Source organism: Echinops telfairi, unplaced genomic scaffold (genome assembly GCF_000313985.2).
Source record: "Echinops telfairi isolate 266 unplaced genomic scaffold, ASM31398v2 ScPeMD7_443;HRSCAF=831, whole genome shotgun sequence".
NCBI classification, from domain to species: Eukaryota; Metazoa; Chordata; class Mammalia; order Afrosoricida; family Tenrecidae; genus Echinops; species Echinops telfairi.
The window spans coordinates 74767129-74784635 of NW_022104341.1; the positions used below are offsets into that span (position 1 = coordinate 74767129).

The 17507-nt window shown below is 50.0% G+C and overlaps 2 protein-coding genes across 2 annotated transcripts in view; one reads left to right on the forward strand and one right to left on the reverse strand.

The window, feature by feature from the left end:
- ECHDC2 (enoyl-CoA hydratase domain containing 2) overlaps positions 1 to 12202 on the forward strand; it is a 15527-nt gene extending 3325 nt beyond the window's left edge. The window contains exons 2-10 of the mRNA XM_004699414.2: positions 4029 to 4096; positions 4167 to 4254; positions 5899 to 5985; positions 6734 to 6826; positions 8141 to 8197; positions 8542 to 8729; positions 10685 to 10735; positions 11113 to 11160; positions 11750 to 12202. Of these exons, the coding sequence (XP_004699471.1) occupies positions 4029 to 4096; positions 4167 to 4254; positions 5899 to 5985; positions 6734 to 6826; positions 8141 to 8197; positions 8542 to 8729; positions 10685 to 10735; positions 11113 to 11160; positions 11750 to 11827 (758 nt within the window). The 3' untranslated portion in view covers positions 11828 to 12202. The remainder of the gene's footprint in view (positions 1 to 4028; positions 4097 to 4166; positions 4255 to 5898; positions 5986 to 6733; positions 6827 to 8140; positions 8198 to 8541; positions 8730 to 10684; positions 10736 to 11112; positions 11161 to 11749) is intronic.
- A 367-nt stretch (positions 12203 to 12569) lies between these two features.
- The window catches only part of ZYG11A (zyg-11 family member A, cell cycle regulator), a 69016-nt gene continuing 64078 nt past the window's right edge, over positions 12570 to 17507 (reverse strand). Inside the window, exons 12-14 of the mRNA XM_004699659.2 lie at positions 17065 to 17126; positions 16602 to 16699; positions 12570 to 12908 (exon numbers count right to left, since the gene is read on the reverse strand). Of these exons, the coding sequence (XP_004699716.1) occupies positions 12730 to 12908; positions 16602 to 16699; positions 17065 to 17126 (339 nt within the window). The 3' untranslated portion in view covers positions 12570 to 12729. The remainder of the gene's footprint in view (positions 12909 to 16601; positions 16700 to 17064; positions 17127 to 17507) is intronic.

Sequence of the window (17507 nt, forward strand, 5' to 3'; positions counted from 1 at the left end):
CCCATATCCAGGGTAAAGTGTCAATCTCTGCTTTTGCAGCCCTACCGGATTGCTCCAGCAACCCCTCCCACCCCTCAAGCCCACTTTGGGAACATTGCTCTATAGGGATTCCAAGACTGTACATCTTATGAGAACAACCAGCCTCATCTTTCTCCCTTGGAGAGGCTGGTGGATTTGAACTGCTCACCTGTGGTTATCAGTCTAACACCTAGTCCACAGTGCCACCAGTGTGCCTTTACAGGAAAAAGGAGAATGGACCCTAATTCAGTATGACTAGTATCCTCTAAAAAGAGACACAGAGGGAAGAAGGCTAGGTGAAGACAGAGGCAGATGGTGGAGTGATACAACCACAAGCCAAGGCATGCCAAGGGTTGCCAGGAACCACCAGAAGTCGAATCTTGCCCAAAGCTTTTGAAGAGAGCCTGGCTCAGCCAACACCTTTGACTTCTGCCCTCCAGAGGTCTTCAGGGTCATTGGGAATCGACTCTGGGTGGCAGTGAGTTTTGGTTTTTCCAGAACGGTGAGACCCAGCTGTTTTAATCCACCTGCTTTGGTACTTTGTTCCAGCAGATCTAGGAAACTATCGTCAGAATACAAAATGACCTGCACATAGAGCACAGACGGTTTAATCCAGATGTGAGGGTCAGAGTTCATCCCTGCCCACCTGCCAGAGACTGAGAGGAAGGTAGAAGGAAGTCTGGAAGGAAGACGGGAAGGAAGCCACAGAGAAGCAGCGGAGGGGGGAGGACATTCTCCACACCTGCAGAGAATAACTTGGGATGGGGACCGACTGACGTCCACGTTAGATGTCACAGGCTTGCCTTTCACTTAAGGGTGGCACCTTGTACTCATTACATATAATATATATAAATATATATATGTTTTAAATCATTTTATTGGGAGCTCTTACAGACATCATTACATTTCATAGTTTAATCACATCAAGCAGTATTGTACAATTGCTACCACAATTGGTTTCAAAATACTCTTTCTTCTCGCACTCCTTGATATCAGCTCCCCTTTATCCCTTCCACCCCCATCTAAACCACCCCCATAAACCCTTATTTACTGATTTATTCATTTACTTTGCCACGTCTTACCACATGCACGAGCTCCTTTCACCGACAACTCTGTTGTTCACACCCCTTGAGTGGAGTTTTACAGTCATCCACGCTATCAGCTCCCACCCCCCACTCACACCCCATCTTCCCGCACCCTCAGGGCTGAACTTCTGATGTATGGGGTTGGAAGGGGATTCCAGGGCAAGGGCTGGCAGTTCAATCACCTGGCTGCTCTCAGCCAAGAGAAGACAAGGGCTCTGCTCAGGCCTGCTCTGGATCTCCAGCGAGCAGCCACATTCGTTCATCTTTCCGATCTTCAGCTCCGCACTGTCCGTCAGCTTGCGTCCATCAGTGCAAGCACACTAGACCTCACCTAGATACTTTCTTACGTATTTTGATAGAAAACAGACCGGGCTTGTTACTGAACAGCAGGTGGAGAGAGAGCCCGCAGGCGCACCCACCTTGTACTCATTTTAACAGCTGTCTTTGGAACAGGGTCCCTCTGGGCACTTAGCTGGGGAAGCTGGGCTTGCTGACCCATGGAAGTGGAGCTGAGTGCCTTTGGGCTGAGACGTACTGGGCTGGGTTGCTTCTGGGTATTTAATTCAGGAAGCTGGGTTTTCTGACCCTTGGAGCTTGAGCTGAATGCCTTGGGGTTGAGACTTAGAATGGAGTGGTATGCCCCTTTGGGCGTTTACTAGCAGAGCTGGAAGAACTATGTGATGTGTCCGGATAAACAAGCCTGTCCTGAGCATTCCTCACTGGCATTACATGTTAGCTTCCTTAATAAACCCTCTAATTATGAATTTTGTCTGCTGAGTTCTGGGTAGCCATTGCAATGGATATTAGAACCTAGAGATCAAGTAAAGAATATTAAGATAACACACTGATAGAGGAAGATAAAAATGGAGGGGAAAACAAAGAGAACAATTCAGGGAGAAAAGAAAACAAGAGAGCAAAGAGAAGCGTGTAAAATGCCTGTCCATCTCAGAAGTCTGAACCATTAGTTTGCTGCTGCTCTTAACAAATGACCACAGACGTTGCTGCTTCAAATGACGTGCATGTATTAGCTCTCAGCTTCTGACTGTCAAAAGTCCGGGCAAAGCTGAGGCAGATTCTCTATGTCAGAGTCTTGCCAGGTTGGCACCCAGGGCATCCCATCGATGGCGTGGCCAGATGAAGGTCTGTTTCCAATCTCCTCAGGTGGTTGGCAGAATTCACTGCCTTGTGGCTGTTGGACCGAGGTTCCTGTTTCTCGTGCCTGGTGGTTGAGAGCCATGGCCAGCTCTGAGCGGACCCCCCAGCTCCTGGCTGGGGTCTCTCTACACGTGCAGCGTGTTGTTTTAAAGCCAGCCACGGAGGGGTGTTTTCTAGTGTGTGTCGTCTTAGCGTCATCAGAGGAGTGATGTCAAGTCACCTCCCCCACATGACTAATCTCATGGCGTCCTTCTTCATTTGATTTCTCCGTCGCCATCATCATTTCCCATCCCCCAAGGTGTGTGCTCTTCTAGGACCCCAGAGCTGGAAAGGTCCTTGGGGACATGGGCTCACCGAGGAGGCCACAGCTCCTCTGCCCCTAGAACGCTCAGCTGGGACCCTGTTTCTTGAGACTCCTTGGCCCTTCCCCTCTCCCTTGGCCCTTTCTTATCTCAGCTCAACTCACAGAGCATGTGGACATAACAGATATAGCACTGTATGTTCTTCAGACAGAGCTGAGGGTGATGGGGGAGGGAGGTGTTTGAGGTCAAAGAAGTGGAAAATAATTCTCCACTTTTCTTAAGGGGGGAAACAGCTTGAAGGGGAGGGTACAAGTGTTGTAGCCCCTGCCAAGTCCACCTACACCAGGCAACAGGAGTGGAAGCCAGAGTGGTGTGCAGGGGCTGTATAGGTGGGGGAGCCCCCTGTGGTTCCCCATTAGGGAATTGGGCTTTATTCTGGCCCGTTCTGGGTTAGAGAGATGACTGTGACCCGTCTGGCATGAACACAGAGCAAGGCTGAGGCAGGCAGGTCAGCTGGGCAATCCGAGGACTAGAGGAGCAGCTGTGTTAGGGTTTGTGGCTGTGAGGAGCGAGGTGAGCCGAAAGATCTGAGTGGGATTTAAGAGGTGGGACTGGCAGGGCCTGGGGACTGAGTATGATTTCTGAGAGGGGAGGGAGGTGACACGACAGACAGACAGACATCCGGGATTACGGTGAGGTGGTTGCTCACTGAGATTGCAGGAGAAAGATTGTTTTACGGGAAGCGGGGTGCAAGTCAAGACATCCCCCCGGGCCGTGGACGGATATTCAGGCCTTGAGGGTTGGGGAGAGGGGTGCACAGGAGGTGAGTGAGTGTGGAAGGGTTTGCCGAGGAAGTGGAGACTCCTGCCTCGCCTCATTTCGGAGAGGCCCATGGACGATGCATCTATGAAATCACAGGAGTGAGTCTGATGAACGTCACGACGGTGGCTTCTTTTGGAGGACATCGGGACTGTGATCAGGAGGACATTGGGGTGGCTGACACAGTTCTGTTTCTTGATCTCAGGGGGTAGTTTATTTCAGAGTATAATGACTCACTGGACTCTAATCAGCAGTTTGGCATTGAAGAAAACTATGGAGAGCTATGAAATTGAAGACGTGCGTGTGTGTGTGTGTGTGTGTGTGTGTGTGTGTGTGTGTGTGAGAGAGAGAGAGAGAGAGAGAGAGAGAGAGAGAGAGAGAGCGAGCCACGGTGGCAGAAGCAGACAGGAGCCGTAGAAGCCGTAGACATGGCCCTTCTCCTTCCCCTCCCCTGGGCTGCAGGGCTCACAAGCCCTGCTTCCTGCGTGTCCTCCACTTTGTCAGGAAAACTGACCCCCCAGCTTTTGTGGTGTATTCCAAGTGCTCAGCAAAGGCAGGGCTGCCCACACCCAGGCCTCCTGAGTCCTGGCCCTGGCGCAGGGGTGAGCAGGGCCAACTGGCTCACCCAAGGCTGCCCTCTCCCCTGCAGGGATCACTGAGATCTTGATGAACAGACCTGGAGCCCGAAATGCCCTGGGGAAGATCTTCGTCAGTGAGGTGAGGGGGCTGGGCACCAGGGTGGGGGCGGTGCTGAGTCCGCAGGTGGCTGACAGCGTCTCCTCTCCAGCTGCTGGAAGCGCTGGCCCGGCTCCGGGAGGACCGACAGGTGCGTGTCCTGCTCTTCAGAAGCGGCGTGAAGGGTGTGTTCTGTGCAGGTGGGTTCGCTCCCTCAGCCACTCCCAGGCTCTGTAGGGTGGGCATCACCCTGCAGGGCTGGGGGAGTCCTTTTACAGTTGTGAAGGCAAAGACGTAGGGTCACACAGCTAGTTATTAAAGGGGAGAACAGGATGTCATCTTGGTCCACCTGACCCCCAAATCCTTGTAATTCTTTCTACTGCATCATCATCTTTCCTACCTCTTCACTCAGCATTGAGGAAGCTGTGTCCAAAGATGTCTACAAAGTGGGACTCTGTTGCCCACCTCCAGGATCTCAGCTGCCACCGTGCCCCACTGCCCACGTGCCATCTGGTCTTCACAATGGGGCAAGCACTGTGAACTTGTGCTTCAAAGGTGAACATTAACCCCCCCCCAAGCCACAACGTGAGGCATGTCCATGAGAACAGACCTGGAATCCAGGCATCCCGCCTCCCGCGATGGGGAAGGAGCAACAAGAAGAGTCTCTCCCAAGGCGGGAAGAAGGCTGTGAGGGGACAGGAGCATGAGTCTGAGGTTTACAAGAGGATACATTGTTGGGCTTAGGGTGCTGTGTGAGGCTGGTTTTCTAGAGACACAAAACCAGTAAGGCTTCAATGTATTGTATACAGAAAGCAATGCACATCAAGAAATGGCGTAGGTTAGTCCAGTCAAGCTTCTCCTGATCTGGGGAAGCCGATGGACTGGAAACAAGAGGACAAAGCGGAGGCAGCAGGGTGGCGGCAGAGGTCTGAAGTCAGCCGAATGAATCCACCGTCAGTAGCCTGCTGATGGCTCCTGGGATGGCAGGCGATCCACACAGGATCCCGCTCCAGCAGATGGTCAAGGGCCAAAGAGGACTCAACTCTGCCGTCTTTCTCGCTTACACAAAAAGGCTTTGACCACAAGGAGGTATCATCATGCCGCCACGCAATTGGCAGGTTGAGCCCTGCCCCTACCCATACCCAGGAGTGTCTAGCTGACACATCCCTAAGGAGCACAGCTGTCCAGCCTAGACAGCACAAAGGAACAGCCCAGGGGCCTGGCCGAGCTGCCCTGAAGGAAGACCTCACTGCCTTGGCCTCCAACTTTGCCTCCATCTGTCTTACCCTCCTCCGTCACTGCCACGCTATGCCCCGTTAAGACCTATTCCTTGCCATGCCAGCTGAGCATGAGGGAGGAGGGGGCGGCAAGAGGCGGGGGCCAAGAGGTGGGACTGTGCCTTTGACTTGCTCTGGAACCCAGCTAAGCTAGTCTCTGCCCCTCCCTTGGCCTTTCCCCCTCCATCATGGAAAAGGCTGGAACAAGTCAGTCTTTCAAGGGCCCCTCCGTCCTGACTCCTCCAGCGTAGGATGCGGAAAGCCTACACTCACGCCCTACCCTGACCCAACCCCTGCCATCTGCTTTCACCAACCCCACCATGTCACGACTCTCCCTGGGCTCCTGGTCCCTCCGAGCCACTTCACCCCCATTCTTGTCTTGCTGGACTTCTTGGCCTCCCCAGACCCCACTGGCCCTGCCCTCGTTGACCCTTCTCTCTCCTGGCTTGGGTGACGTCTCTTTTCTGTTCCTCCCCAAGCCTGCTTTTCCTGGGTCCTTTCATGGCCTGGGATTCGGCAGCCAGTCACTTTCCCGAGGGCTTTCACAGTTCCCCTCACCATCTGCAGGTGCCGACCTGAAGGAGCGAGAGCAGATGAGTGAGGCCGAGGTGAGGGCCTTTGTCCAGCGGCTCCGAGGCCTGATGAATAACATCGGTGAGGGTCTGGGTGTCAGGGGAGGGTGTTCCTGTCAATCCCAGCCCCTCTGTGTGCCGCCCCCGCCATCTTCCACTTTAAAGGCAGAACGTGAGTTTGGGGGTGAGGGGAGGTGCAGAGGATTCTCCCAAGGTGGGAGAATGCACAAGGTATTGGGCAAGGTGGGATGACAAGGGAACTGAGGCCATTTCTCCCAGAGGTATACCTGGCTCCTTGGCAGCTCCACATGACCATCTGCCAACAGGCCCCAGGGACTGCCACCCCAGAGGTCAAGCATGCTCCCAAACTTTGACAAAAGGCTGGTCCCTTGGGCTGGATCACACATGGGCCTCTCATGTTGCTTCCTCCAGGAAGCTTTCCAAGACCCACCTTCCAAGCACGGATTACTCGGGGCCATCACTGCATAGCCACACGTCTGCCTCCTCTAGGAGACTCTGTTCTACCTTCCCAACATAGGGCCCTTACCATGCTCACAGGAGGAACAGGGAGAACATGAAGGCTGGCCCCAGGGAGCCCATTAGGGGTGGGCTTGAGCAAGGACCATTTCAGCTCGGCTCCCCAGTTTGCCAATGGATCTCCTTATCTGGTGGGAGAACAGAGTCCTATGGTAACCTGGGGGAGGTACCAGGTGGGGGCCCCACACCTGAGACCAGTGAGGCCTTCCATTCCAGTTAGCATGCCCCTCCCCAGCAGTAAGCCTATCCTGGTTCTACAAAGACCTGGAAGCTGATTCTCTTTGTCTCCACAGCATCCTTCCCTACGCCCACCATTGCGGCTCTGGATGGGTTTGCCTTGGGAGGGGGTCTGGAGCTCGCCCTGGCCTGTGACCTCCGAGTGGCAGGTACTGTACAGTAGGTGAGGCAGGGCCAGATGGGGAGGGGAGAGCGAAGCAGGGTAAGTCTGGAGGTGCAGAATTGGCCACTGAAACTGCTTCCCCTCCTGGCCCTGCTGCTGACTGCTAGTGTCTGAAAGTCTCCCTCATCTCCAGTGACTCCCCGTCTCAGAGCAGTCGCTGTTGGGAGGGCACAAGGGCACAGAGGGGAAGGCCGGAGGACAAAGGTTCTGTTCAGCCTTCCAGTTGGGTTAAAGATCACTTTATTTTGAACAAAGCTGAGTCACACGGACAGTGATAGTTGCAAACACGTGAGCAGGATCACTGCCCTCTGGCTCACTGGCACCAGCCAACGTTTGCACTCTTTGTACAAAGCAGTTGGGTTGTTTGATGAGTGGAGGAAATGCCCCGGCCCCCATTGCCTGAGTGAATTCAGGCCCAGTGACCCCTCCATAGGGATCCCGAGACTTTGTAAACCTTTGCAGTAGCAGCCAGCCTCGTCTTCCTCCAGAGGTGTAGCTGGTGGATTTGAACTGCTGATCTCTGTTAGCAGTCCAATGCTTACCCAACAGCATCACCAGGGCTCCTTATCTCAGGAAGGACATTGGAAATACATGTAATTCCCAGTGCGGATGTTGTTTCTATCTATACAGTGCAGGGGGGCCACGCAGCCCCTGCACTCCCCACCCCAATGCCCTCCTCGCCAGCCTGTATTTCGGGCAACTAACTCACAGGGTTTTAGTGAGCACTGAGAAATGGTGATTGAATTCCTTCATAAGAATTAGTAATGAGTGTTCTCCTGCCCACACTGCAAAGTTCAGACGGTCTATGCTGATGGAAACCTGCGAAGGTGGGCCATCTTTGAGGAGGTTGAGGCTGAGGGCGACTGGGCTGGAAAGCAGGGGGGCGGCAGGCTGTGGCTCAAAGTGAGGAAGGAGTAACCGTGGCAGGAGCAAGCACTGACACTGGGCCACAGACCAGAGCCAGTATCCGCGAGCCCACAAGTCGCTTATTAGGGGCCTTCCAAGCACCATCACCTCGGTAGAGCCGTAGCAGCTCTATGAAAGGAGCCTTGACCTACCTGGTGACACACAACTCTGCCAGCAGGTGTGCGGACCTGGGCCTCCAGACTCCCAGGGTGGACTTAGGTCTTCCCAAAAGGCAGTCTGCTGCTAGGTCATGAGGCAGTGGTTGAAGGGGCAGTGTATGGCGGGGGAGGGGGGGGGGAACACGGGACACACACGCGCGCGGTACCGCATCTCCTCCCCATGAATGGCTGACTCTGGAAGATGGTGTGGGGCTCACTCTGTTGTGTTCTTACAGCTTCTTCGGCTGTGATGGGGCTGATTGAGACCACCCGAGGGCTCCTCCCAGGGGCAGGTAACCCCTCTCCTCTGCCTGCCCAGTTTCTTGGCTACAGGCATGCTCTGCTTCACTGTGCCTCAGATGCTGTCGTTCCCAAATTGACCATCTATAGCCTTGAACCACAAATGTGTCACATTTGGTAGTTCTCAAAGTATCTACTTCTTATGCTACTGCACTAACCATAGCAGTGTAGACGTGACACGTGACACACCGAGGCACATGTGCAACTCGCTATACTGATACTGATTGACTGTACTGGTCTGCAGCACCCTGGGCCCCGCCCTCCACTCTTGGCTGAATTCTGCACTGTGCATTTTCGGGCCTCACACCCCACCCATACTGTTGCCCCTCCTTGGCAGGAGGTACTCAGAGGCTGCCACGCTGCCTGGGAGTGGCGCTGGCAAAGGAGCTCATCTTCACTGGCCGGCGGCTGAGCGGGGCCCAGGCCCAGGTGCTGGGGCTGGTGAACCACGCTGTGACCCAGAATGAGGAGGGCGACGCCGCCTACCAGCGGGCTCGAGCACTGGCTCAGGAGATCCTGCCTCAGGTTGGATGGCTGCTCAGCCCAGGAGGGGAAGCACGTGCAGGGAGGGGGAAGATTGGGGGGGAAGGGGGTGTTCTGGGGGACTACAGAGGAGCCAGTCACCCAAAGACATAAAATTAACCTCCTTTGGCGTTTCTGCACCCATTCAGCTACCCAGTAAGCAAAATAAAAGTAAAATTTTAATTCTGAATTAAAATGAAGACAATGTGGAAGCCCTGCCCAGCACTGCCTGTGACGAGGCATGTTCTATGTCTGCCCTATGCAGTATGGTAGCCATGAGTCAGCACATGCAGCCAAATGAAACCGGCTGCTCAGGCACACTAAACCACACTTCCAAGCTCTCAAGGGCCTATGCAGCTAATGGTTGCCTTACCTGGATAGTAAGAAGTCTTTTAAGGGTCCTCAAACCTGTCAAATAACAGAAGATTCCAGAGCAGATACAAAATGCTCAGCCCACCTTTCCTGGGGTGCTATATGGCACAGAAATTCTTGAAATACAATGACCATGTTTTAAGACTCGTTTTTAATCTCCCCAACTGCCCTTAATCAGCCCTCCAAAAGGTTTAGAAATGCTTGCGCAGGGGTAGGTTAAGTTCTGGCCCTGGTCAGGTACCATCCTTGCTTCCTCGGGGCCCAAAGCCTGGGAGATGTCAATCCACATTTCCTCCATCGAAGGCAGCTACATCTGGGTTTGCCTGATAAGCTACATCTTGACCTAGCCCTTCCTGAACACCTCCCCATCCATAATACAACACAATTATTAGAACAATCTGGAAACAAGTTGCCCGCCTCCATTTGACCTGAGGGGAAATGGATCTGGAAAGGGTGAATAGCATCAAGGTCACATTGAGGTCACAGAGTTCTTGAACTCCCAGGTCTATACTGGTACTTCAGCAGTTTTTTGTAAAGTGTGTGTGTGTACGTAAATAAAAATAAATGAGAACACAAGTATACAGTATAGTATCAAAACTTTACTTTTAAGGGGACATAGTAAGTACACAATATTTAAAACAGTGAAGCTAAATACTTAATGTATCTCCAATACAAAAATGAACAAACATGTTACAAAATATAAATTAAAACAAGCCTATAGAAATATTAACCGTATTATTTGAATTATTAGCACATGAAAATAAAATATTAAAAAACATTTTAAAGGTTTCTCCCCCCGCCACCCAACTTCTTCAATTTTAAATAACTACCTCTTGTTAACTTTTGATAGTGTCTTTTATTGGGGGAGAGGCTGGGGCTGTAATGTTGACAAAGTGATGGTTTAGTTGGGTTTAAAAGCAAGCATTGTTCTGTCTTTCGTTTGTCTCATTGTAAACGAATGGAATCTGAGGAGTCTCAGACAATTCCGCTAAGAATATCACACTTGTTGGGTGAGGATCTAAATCAATGCCTGGGCTCCCAGAGGGAACCCCTCTAGCAAGACCTGTACGCTGGGTGCCATTTGTCATGGGCATACCTGGATACCTGCACTTGGATCAACATGATACAAAATTCCAATTCCACTGAGCGCTATCAACCAGTCCAATACAATGACTGGTACTTCAGTACTTGAAAGTAGATTTGTCTGTCAATATACCAGCACACCCAAAATGAGCAGTCAGCCCTCAGTACTGAGGGGTCACATTGGGTTCAGGTTACCCCACCCCCAATACCATCAATGAATACTCAAGTTCTACAGGAAATGGCAGATTTGCACATAACCTTCAAACACCCTCCTCTCATATTCTTTAAATCTCTAAATTACTTATACTAGCTCGTAACACTTTCATTGCACCCCCACCCCACACACAGGGAGCAGGGGTAACACTGTTAGTAGAATAGCCAGAACTAGGTGCAGACTTCTACCCAAGACTGACCCCACAACCGAGCTGTGTGCCTTTCTTGGTTTAAACCTCTTGCCTGTCAGCATTCACCCTCTTCTCAACAAGAGTTCTTCCTTCCCCTAGGCTCCCATCGCGGTGCGGCTGGGCAAAGTCGCCATTGATCGAGGAATAGAGGTGAGAAGGTCCACTCCGTTAGTCTGGTGACCAGGACACTAGGGTTGCAGTACAACTAGAAGGGATTCTCAGGAACAGGGTGGACTCTTCAAAAAACCTTCCAGTGGCCTTTCTCTTTGTACCTCAGTTTAAAACAAAAAGGGGGCCATTGAGTCAGCTCAGCTCCGGGCCACTTCTCATGTGTCAGGGTGGGACTGTGCTCCACTAGGTTTTCACAAGGAGGTGACCCTCCAAGGTGGACTCCAAGTGCCAACTTCTCCAGTTGCAGCTGAGGTGGTCAGCATCCGTACTCCTCTTCAAACAGGAAGTGTGGCTGGGTGGTATGGGGACAGAGATGGACAAGGTAAGGCTAATCGAGTGCTCTTTCTTTCTTGCAGGTTGACATTGCTTCAGGGATGGCCATTGAAGAGATGTGTTATGCCCAGGTATGTGGTGGCTGCCGGCCCATTCATGCAGAAGGCAGATTGGGGGTGGGTCAGCACTGTTGAGTTATTCCCATCCCTGGAATCTACCTACATGACACACACACACACCCCTGCTCACAATAACCTGGAGTGGTTCCAGGGGAACCACACTGCTTGCTCCACCCTCTCAGTGGTTGCTGTAGAGACTGGGGTGTAACCTCAAGGCCTCGGTTACAGCCGGCAGGCTGTGTGTGCCCACTGGTGGAGCTGCAAACATGGAACTGACCAGCCCGACTCTGCTGAGTGAGTCAAAAATGCAATCTTCAGGTTCAGAAATGTCTAGCATAGTCCTAAGCTGAACCAACTACACACCAGGATTCAAACCCAGAGCTTTGATTTCCGTCTCGGCTGAGCAGCCTGTGATCAGACTGTGTAAGTAAAGAGGTGGCAGGGCAGGGATGCTGGAGAGGCTGGCCTGCCTTCCCCAGGAGCCCAAGGAGCCACGGAGGCTCACACCTGAGCCCTGGCTGTCTCGAGCAGGTGACGCTTCAGCAGGTCTCTTCCAGCCTCTGGCCTGTCCTCCCAACAAAAATGTTTTTGTATGTTGCAGAATATCCCAACTCGGGACCGACTGGAGGGCATGGCAGCCTTCAGGGAGAAGCGACCCCCCAGATTTGTTGGCGAATGACCCTCCATGCATTTGTAAGAGTGGGAGAGACCTGCCTTATGTGGCCGTACCTAGCAGGAACATTGCAGGGGGGCTGTCCTCATCATTTCACCTATAAACCTGAGGGCTTGTTTCCTGAAAGGCCAAAGATTACTATAAAATGTTTGGCCCGGCTCCTCGTTCTCAAAGGTGTTGCCTGTCCCACTACACTTACCTGCCTGACTTCTCTCGTGGGCCAGACAATCCCTGGGGCTGGGTTAACTCTAGTGGCATCTGTCTCCCCGCTGTGGATGATGGACTCGGGGGTCACACCAAGCCACTCCTGCACCGGGACCTCCTCTTTTCCGTAAATGTCACAGATGAGGGTGGTAATAAATTTCCTGTTTTCCTACCACACAATGGAGGTAAGTATGTCCTGGACTGACTGAGCATGGCTCAAGAATCCACTGGCTGGGTTCAGAGCCCAGAACAGTCAGCTCTGCGACCTTGGACAAGTTATTTAACCTCTCTGTACCTCAGTTTTCAATTCAAAATGAAACTTTTGTGAGAAGTAAAAAGCAAACGTCGTATTTAGTGAACCTAGATCATAACACACAGTGTTGTTCACCTGTGAGGACCCGTGAAGTCATCACTATGGAAACCTAAACAGTGTTAAGTAGCAGAGACAGGTTTGATCGCTTGCTTCCCCAAGACGTGTGATTTGTGTGAAGTTGCTACTGGAGGGATGGTACTCCCCAGAATGATTCCGACTTGATTTGGTATCTAGCTTTAACATACAAACGTGATCTTTATGTAACTTAAAGAAGATAACAGACAGCCAAGGAAGGGGCTAACTCAAACTTGGAGGAGAACAAGTCTCGGCTTCAATTGGTGGTCGGGCAGAAAGACGGAACCCTGGTGAGCACAAAGCATTACAAAATCCCTCAGGTTAAAGACAACTGCTGGAGAGGGGCTCTCTGATAGCTGGTGAAATGCATCCTGAAGTCATTCAGAATGGCGGCTGCCATCTGCCGTGCCTGGGGCTCTGCAGCCGTGTGCTCCTGGATGTCACACACAAACGGCAACCCTCCTTCTTCAACCAACATTCGGCAATATTTGCTGGCTGTAAGAAAATCAAGCAAAGACCAGGGGCATTTTAAACATACACACAGCGTACTGTTTCCCTTTCTTCTGAAGAGCACAAACGTTTCAAGCCCTTGACCCGGGAACAAACGAGACAATGTGTTGGCTCCAGAGAAATTTGTCAAAAACTCATTGTGGCTTCTGTAGTGAGCTGGTTGTTGTTGGTTGCTGCGCAGTGACTCCAACTCACAGCCACCTCACGTGTGTCAGAGCAGAACTCACTGCCCCAGGGTGGTCAAGGAGGCCTGGTAGCACAGTGACTTCAGTGCTGGGCTCCTAACCTCAAGGTCAGCCGTTGGAAACCACCAGCTGCTCCTGTGAGAAAGATGAGGCTTTCTGCTCCGGTAGAAAGAGTAACGGTCACGGTGAGTCAGAACGACTCAGCGGCAGTGGGCGGTGGGGCTCTCAAGGCCGCGACCTTCTGGGAGCAGACTGCCAACTTCTCAGCTCGCTGTCAAGCACTGAAGCAATTGTGGCTCTGCCGTGAGCTTACAAATGTTGACTTCAGTATGCTTTATTTCTAGATAATACTATGCTTCAACTATCTCAGTCCAGATATTTTAACAGTAAATACCCATTTCACTTTCAGGCAGCAGGTTGACCTACGAAATAGCAGTTGCTGGATAAAATATAATGAAAATATCTTTATATACACAGCAGATTTCCCAGGAGCCAGAAACAAAGAGTAGAACACACACAAATTCAAGTAAGCCAACTAGCAGTTGTCCTGGGGAAGAAAGGGCTGCTGGTCTCAATCCCCCAGGAGTGACAGCCCGACCCTTCACAGGGTTCAAAAGAAGAAGTCATCATCTTTAGTTGACCCGGGCTCTGCGTGTTAGTGCAAGGGTAGGTCAAAGTCTTACTACTGGGGTTCTAGTTCATACATGCAGGGATTGATTCTAAACAAATTTAGTTTACATTGGTACCTGTAAGGTGTGGATAGCTACCGACAAGTGCATAAGCAAATGTGGTGAAGAAAGCTGATGGTGCCCGGCTATCAAAAAGTATAGCGTCTGGGGTCTTAAAGGCTTGAAGGTAATCAAGCGGCCATCAAGCTCAGAAGCAACAAAGCCCACATGGAAGAAGCACACCAGCCTATGCAACCACGAGGTGTCGAAGGGATCAGGTGTAAGGCATCATCAGAACAAAAAATCTTACCATAGTGAATGATGGGGGGAGTGCGGAGTGGAGATCCAAAGCCCATCAGTAGGCCACTGGAGATCCCCTTGCAGAGGGGTCTCGGGGAGGAGATGAGCCAGTCAGGGTGCAATGTAACAATGATGAGAAATACAACTTTCCTCCAGTTCCTAAAGGTTTCCTCCCCGCTCCCACTACCATGACTCGAATTCTATCTTGCAAGACTGGCTAGACCAGAGGAGGTACACTGGTACAGATAGGAACTGAAAATACAGGGAATCCAGGACGGATGAGCCCTATAGGACCAGTGGTGTGAGTGGCGAAACAGGGAGGGTAAAGGGAGAATGGGTAGGAAAGAGGGAACCGATTACATGGAACTGTGTGTGACCTCCTCCCTGGGGGACAGACAACCGAAAAGTGGATGAAAGGAGACGTCGGACAGGGCAAGATATGACAAAATACCCATTTATAAACTGTCAAGGGCTCATGCGGGAGGGGGGAGCGGGGAGGGAGGGGAAAAATGAGGACCTAATGTCGGGGCTTTAAATGGAGAGAAAATGTTTTGAGAAACGATGTACAAATGCGTTTTACACAATTGATTTGTGTATGGATTGGGATAACAGTTGCATGAGCCCCTAATAAAATGTTAAAAAAGAAAAAGAAAAAAAAGAATACAAAAACAAAAGCAAAATGCCTCTTCCTGGAGGGATTTGCTGGTCCAACTGAATTCAAAACAGAGAGGTCAGCGCAGGACAGTCAGGAGCTCTGAGGAAGGAGTGTAAGAAAAGGGAGAGCTGCACTAGTGAGAGAAAGGCCAGGAAAGGTGCATCGGGGATGATGTTTCCATCCCTACAAGGCATTTGCTCATTCTTCCAAGGTTACCAAGGCTGTCCTAAGGGAATATCTTCAGGAAATCTTACTGAGTCCACCCTGAAGTCCTGATCTGACCTCTTCAGACTTTTTTTCTGTTCCCCAAACTCAAGCAACATTGAAAAGGAACACAAGGAGTGCGGTGCTGTAATGGGTTTTGTGTCACATTGCCTGGGCCAGGGCTCTGTGCTTGGCAGCTATGGCCTACGACTCCCTCAAGCCGTGACCTAACACAATGTCATCAACTTCACAATGGGATCTGCTATGAGCAGCCAAGCTGTTGAACAACACTGGGAACAGAGCACAAGTCGACTGGCTTCAGCAGCGATCTTCATTACCAAATATTGTGTCATGTGCACCTTTCTATTTACATATGCTATTAGTCATTGAAAGTGTTTGTGATAAGAGGTTGGAAATAATGCCCATCCAAAGGAGACTCGTTAAATTATGACATCTAACACCAGAGAAATACTGTTTACTACAGCAGACTGGATGCAGACCAGTAGTTAGAACCCTGGCTCTGCCAATTCCCAGGCTTTTTAACTTGGGGCTAATTACCTCACTTCTCAATGCTTCAATTTTCTCAGTTGTAACATAAGCACAGTAAAAATACCCTACTACCAGTAGTAATGATTATGCAACTTGCTCATAAAAAGCTTGTTCAACTACATGCTAGTTATTGACTGCTTCCACTGTCAGGGACACCCAAGTCTATTTCTAGGCCATTCTGACCACCGACCCTGTGTATCAATGTGCCCCCCACAATGCCCTTCTTAGAATGTTCAAGGAACTTTGAGGGCACACTCGGAAAGACCATTACTACTGACTGGAAGGGGCAGTTTCTTTCCTACTTGTTTTTCACACACTGAAAAGACACGATCTCTTACTCAATTTCTAACATCAATTGTTTCAAGGTTTTCTTCACCTAAGTCATATTACTTGTTAAAGCCATGCTTTGTATTTTAACGCTTCTGTTAATACTCTCAATGGTATCTTTTTCCTTAAGGACATTTCCTAAGTTGGTGGTGGCATTAAAACACTATTGATTTTATACATTTTTGTTTTAGCCAATACACTAAACTTTTAATTCTAAAAATGCTCTCAGGTTTTCTAGTACAAAGTCATAGTTGTTTGTTTTGTAGTAAAAACAATAGTTTTGAGCAAAGGGTATAAACAAAACCCCAAATTCCCAAGGTGGCATTTAAATGCCAAACACAAAGAGACATTTAACCACAGCTTCCCAGGGCCGTTACAAAGAGACAGACTTCCGTATACACAGGAAGAGAAAAGGCAGGCTGGAGGGCAGCATACACAGAGCGGGCCCTCTTGTTTTGTTTAGATGCATTTTCATACTATTTGAGTTTGATGGAGCATGCAGATAGAGAAGTCTCTAGACGGGCACTCATCAAGTTATGACCAGTGCCCGTGGGGAACAGGACCAGGAGCCAGTTTCCACTTTCTGTATGGCTGGGGAGCCACCTCCAGGTACGTGACCAATAAATACTCTGTTAGCCTGGAAACTAACACAAACTTTCCCCGGTTTTTCTTTTTTAAGAGTTAAAACTAGAGAACACATTTAGAACCATTGATCACAATAAGTCACCTGGTTCGATAGTCAGGTTTAAAGGAAAAGGCTGGGGAACTCGATGACGTCGTGAATACATACGGTTTTTACTGCAGACATGATGCATGGCCCAGAGTGCCCAGAGCTGGACCTCTGGCTGAGAAAAGCTGCCAAGGAGCGGGAAAAACGCCTTGAAGGACCTGGAAGAGTACATGGTTCATTGAGCACTGGGGCTAGTCACGGGTATCGTCGTCGCTTTCATCATTTTCACCAGTCCATTCCTGTAGTACACTGATGAGCCTACCATGGGAGCGATCATTCAAGAAAACGCATCTTGTGTTAGGTACTTGATACATTTAATACCTCATTTCTCCCGCAGTCTTGCACCTGTTAGTTTAACATTACAGCCTTGGCTATTTTCTAAGATTGACTTACCTAATATCAACGAGAATTAAGATTTGAATACAATATTACTTGACTTAGAAATGTTAACGTAGCATTATGGCTTTAACAGAGTGAACAGACAATAAGATTTCAGAAAAGCGCTGCACGAGCATGAAATTACCTGTAGGTCACCAGTGCTGTCATGCTACAATTTGAACTTGGCCAATTCTGGATGGTTGCATGCTACACAAAAGGGAAAAAAAAATCAGGATTCCAACAATTTTAGAGGGTTACAATAGGCTATTTTATATCATTTATAAGCACATAAATGTGAAACAAAATATTTTCAATATAGGGGAATGATTAATAAATGGAGGTACAGATACCTGGCAAAATAGGTTAATGACTGTGTGTGTATACAGACTATGAACAAAACCTTATGTGGGGGGCAGCAAAAGGGGGCTCCTTGTTTATAAACATTTTTTAAATTAATTTTATTGGGGGCCCATACAATTCTTATCACAATCCATACATACACCAATTGTGTAAAGCACATTTTTAAATTCGTTGCCCTCATCATTCTCAAAACATTTGCTCTCCACCTAAGCCCCGGCACCAGCTCAT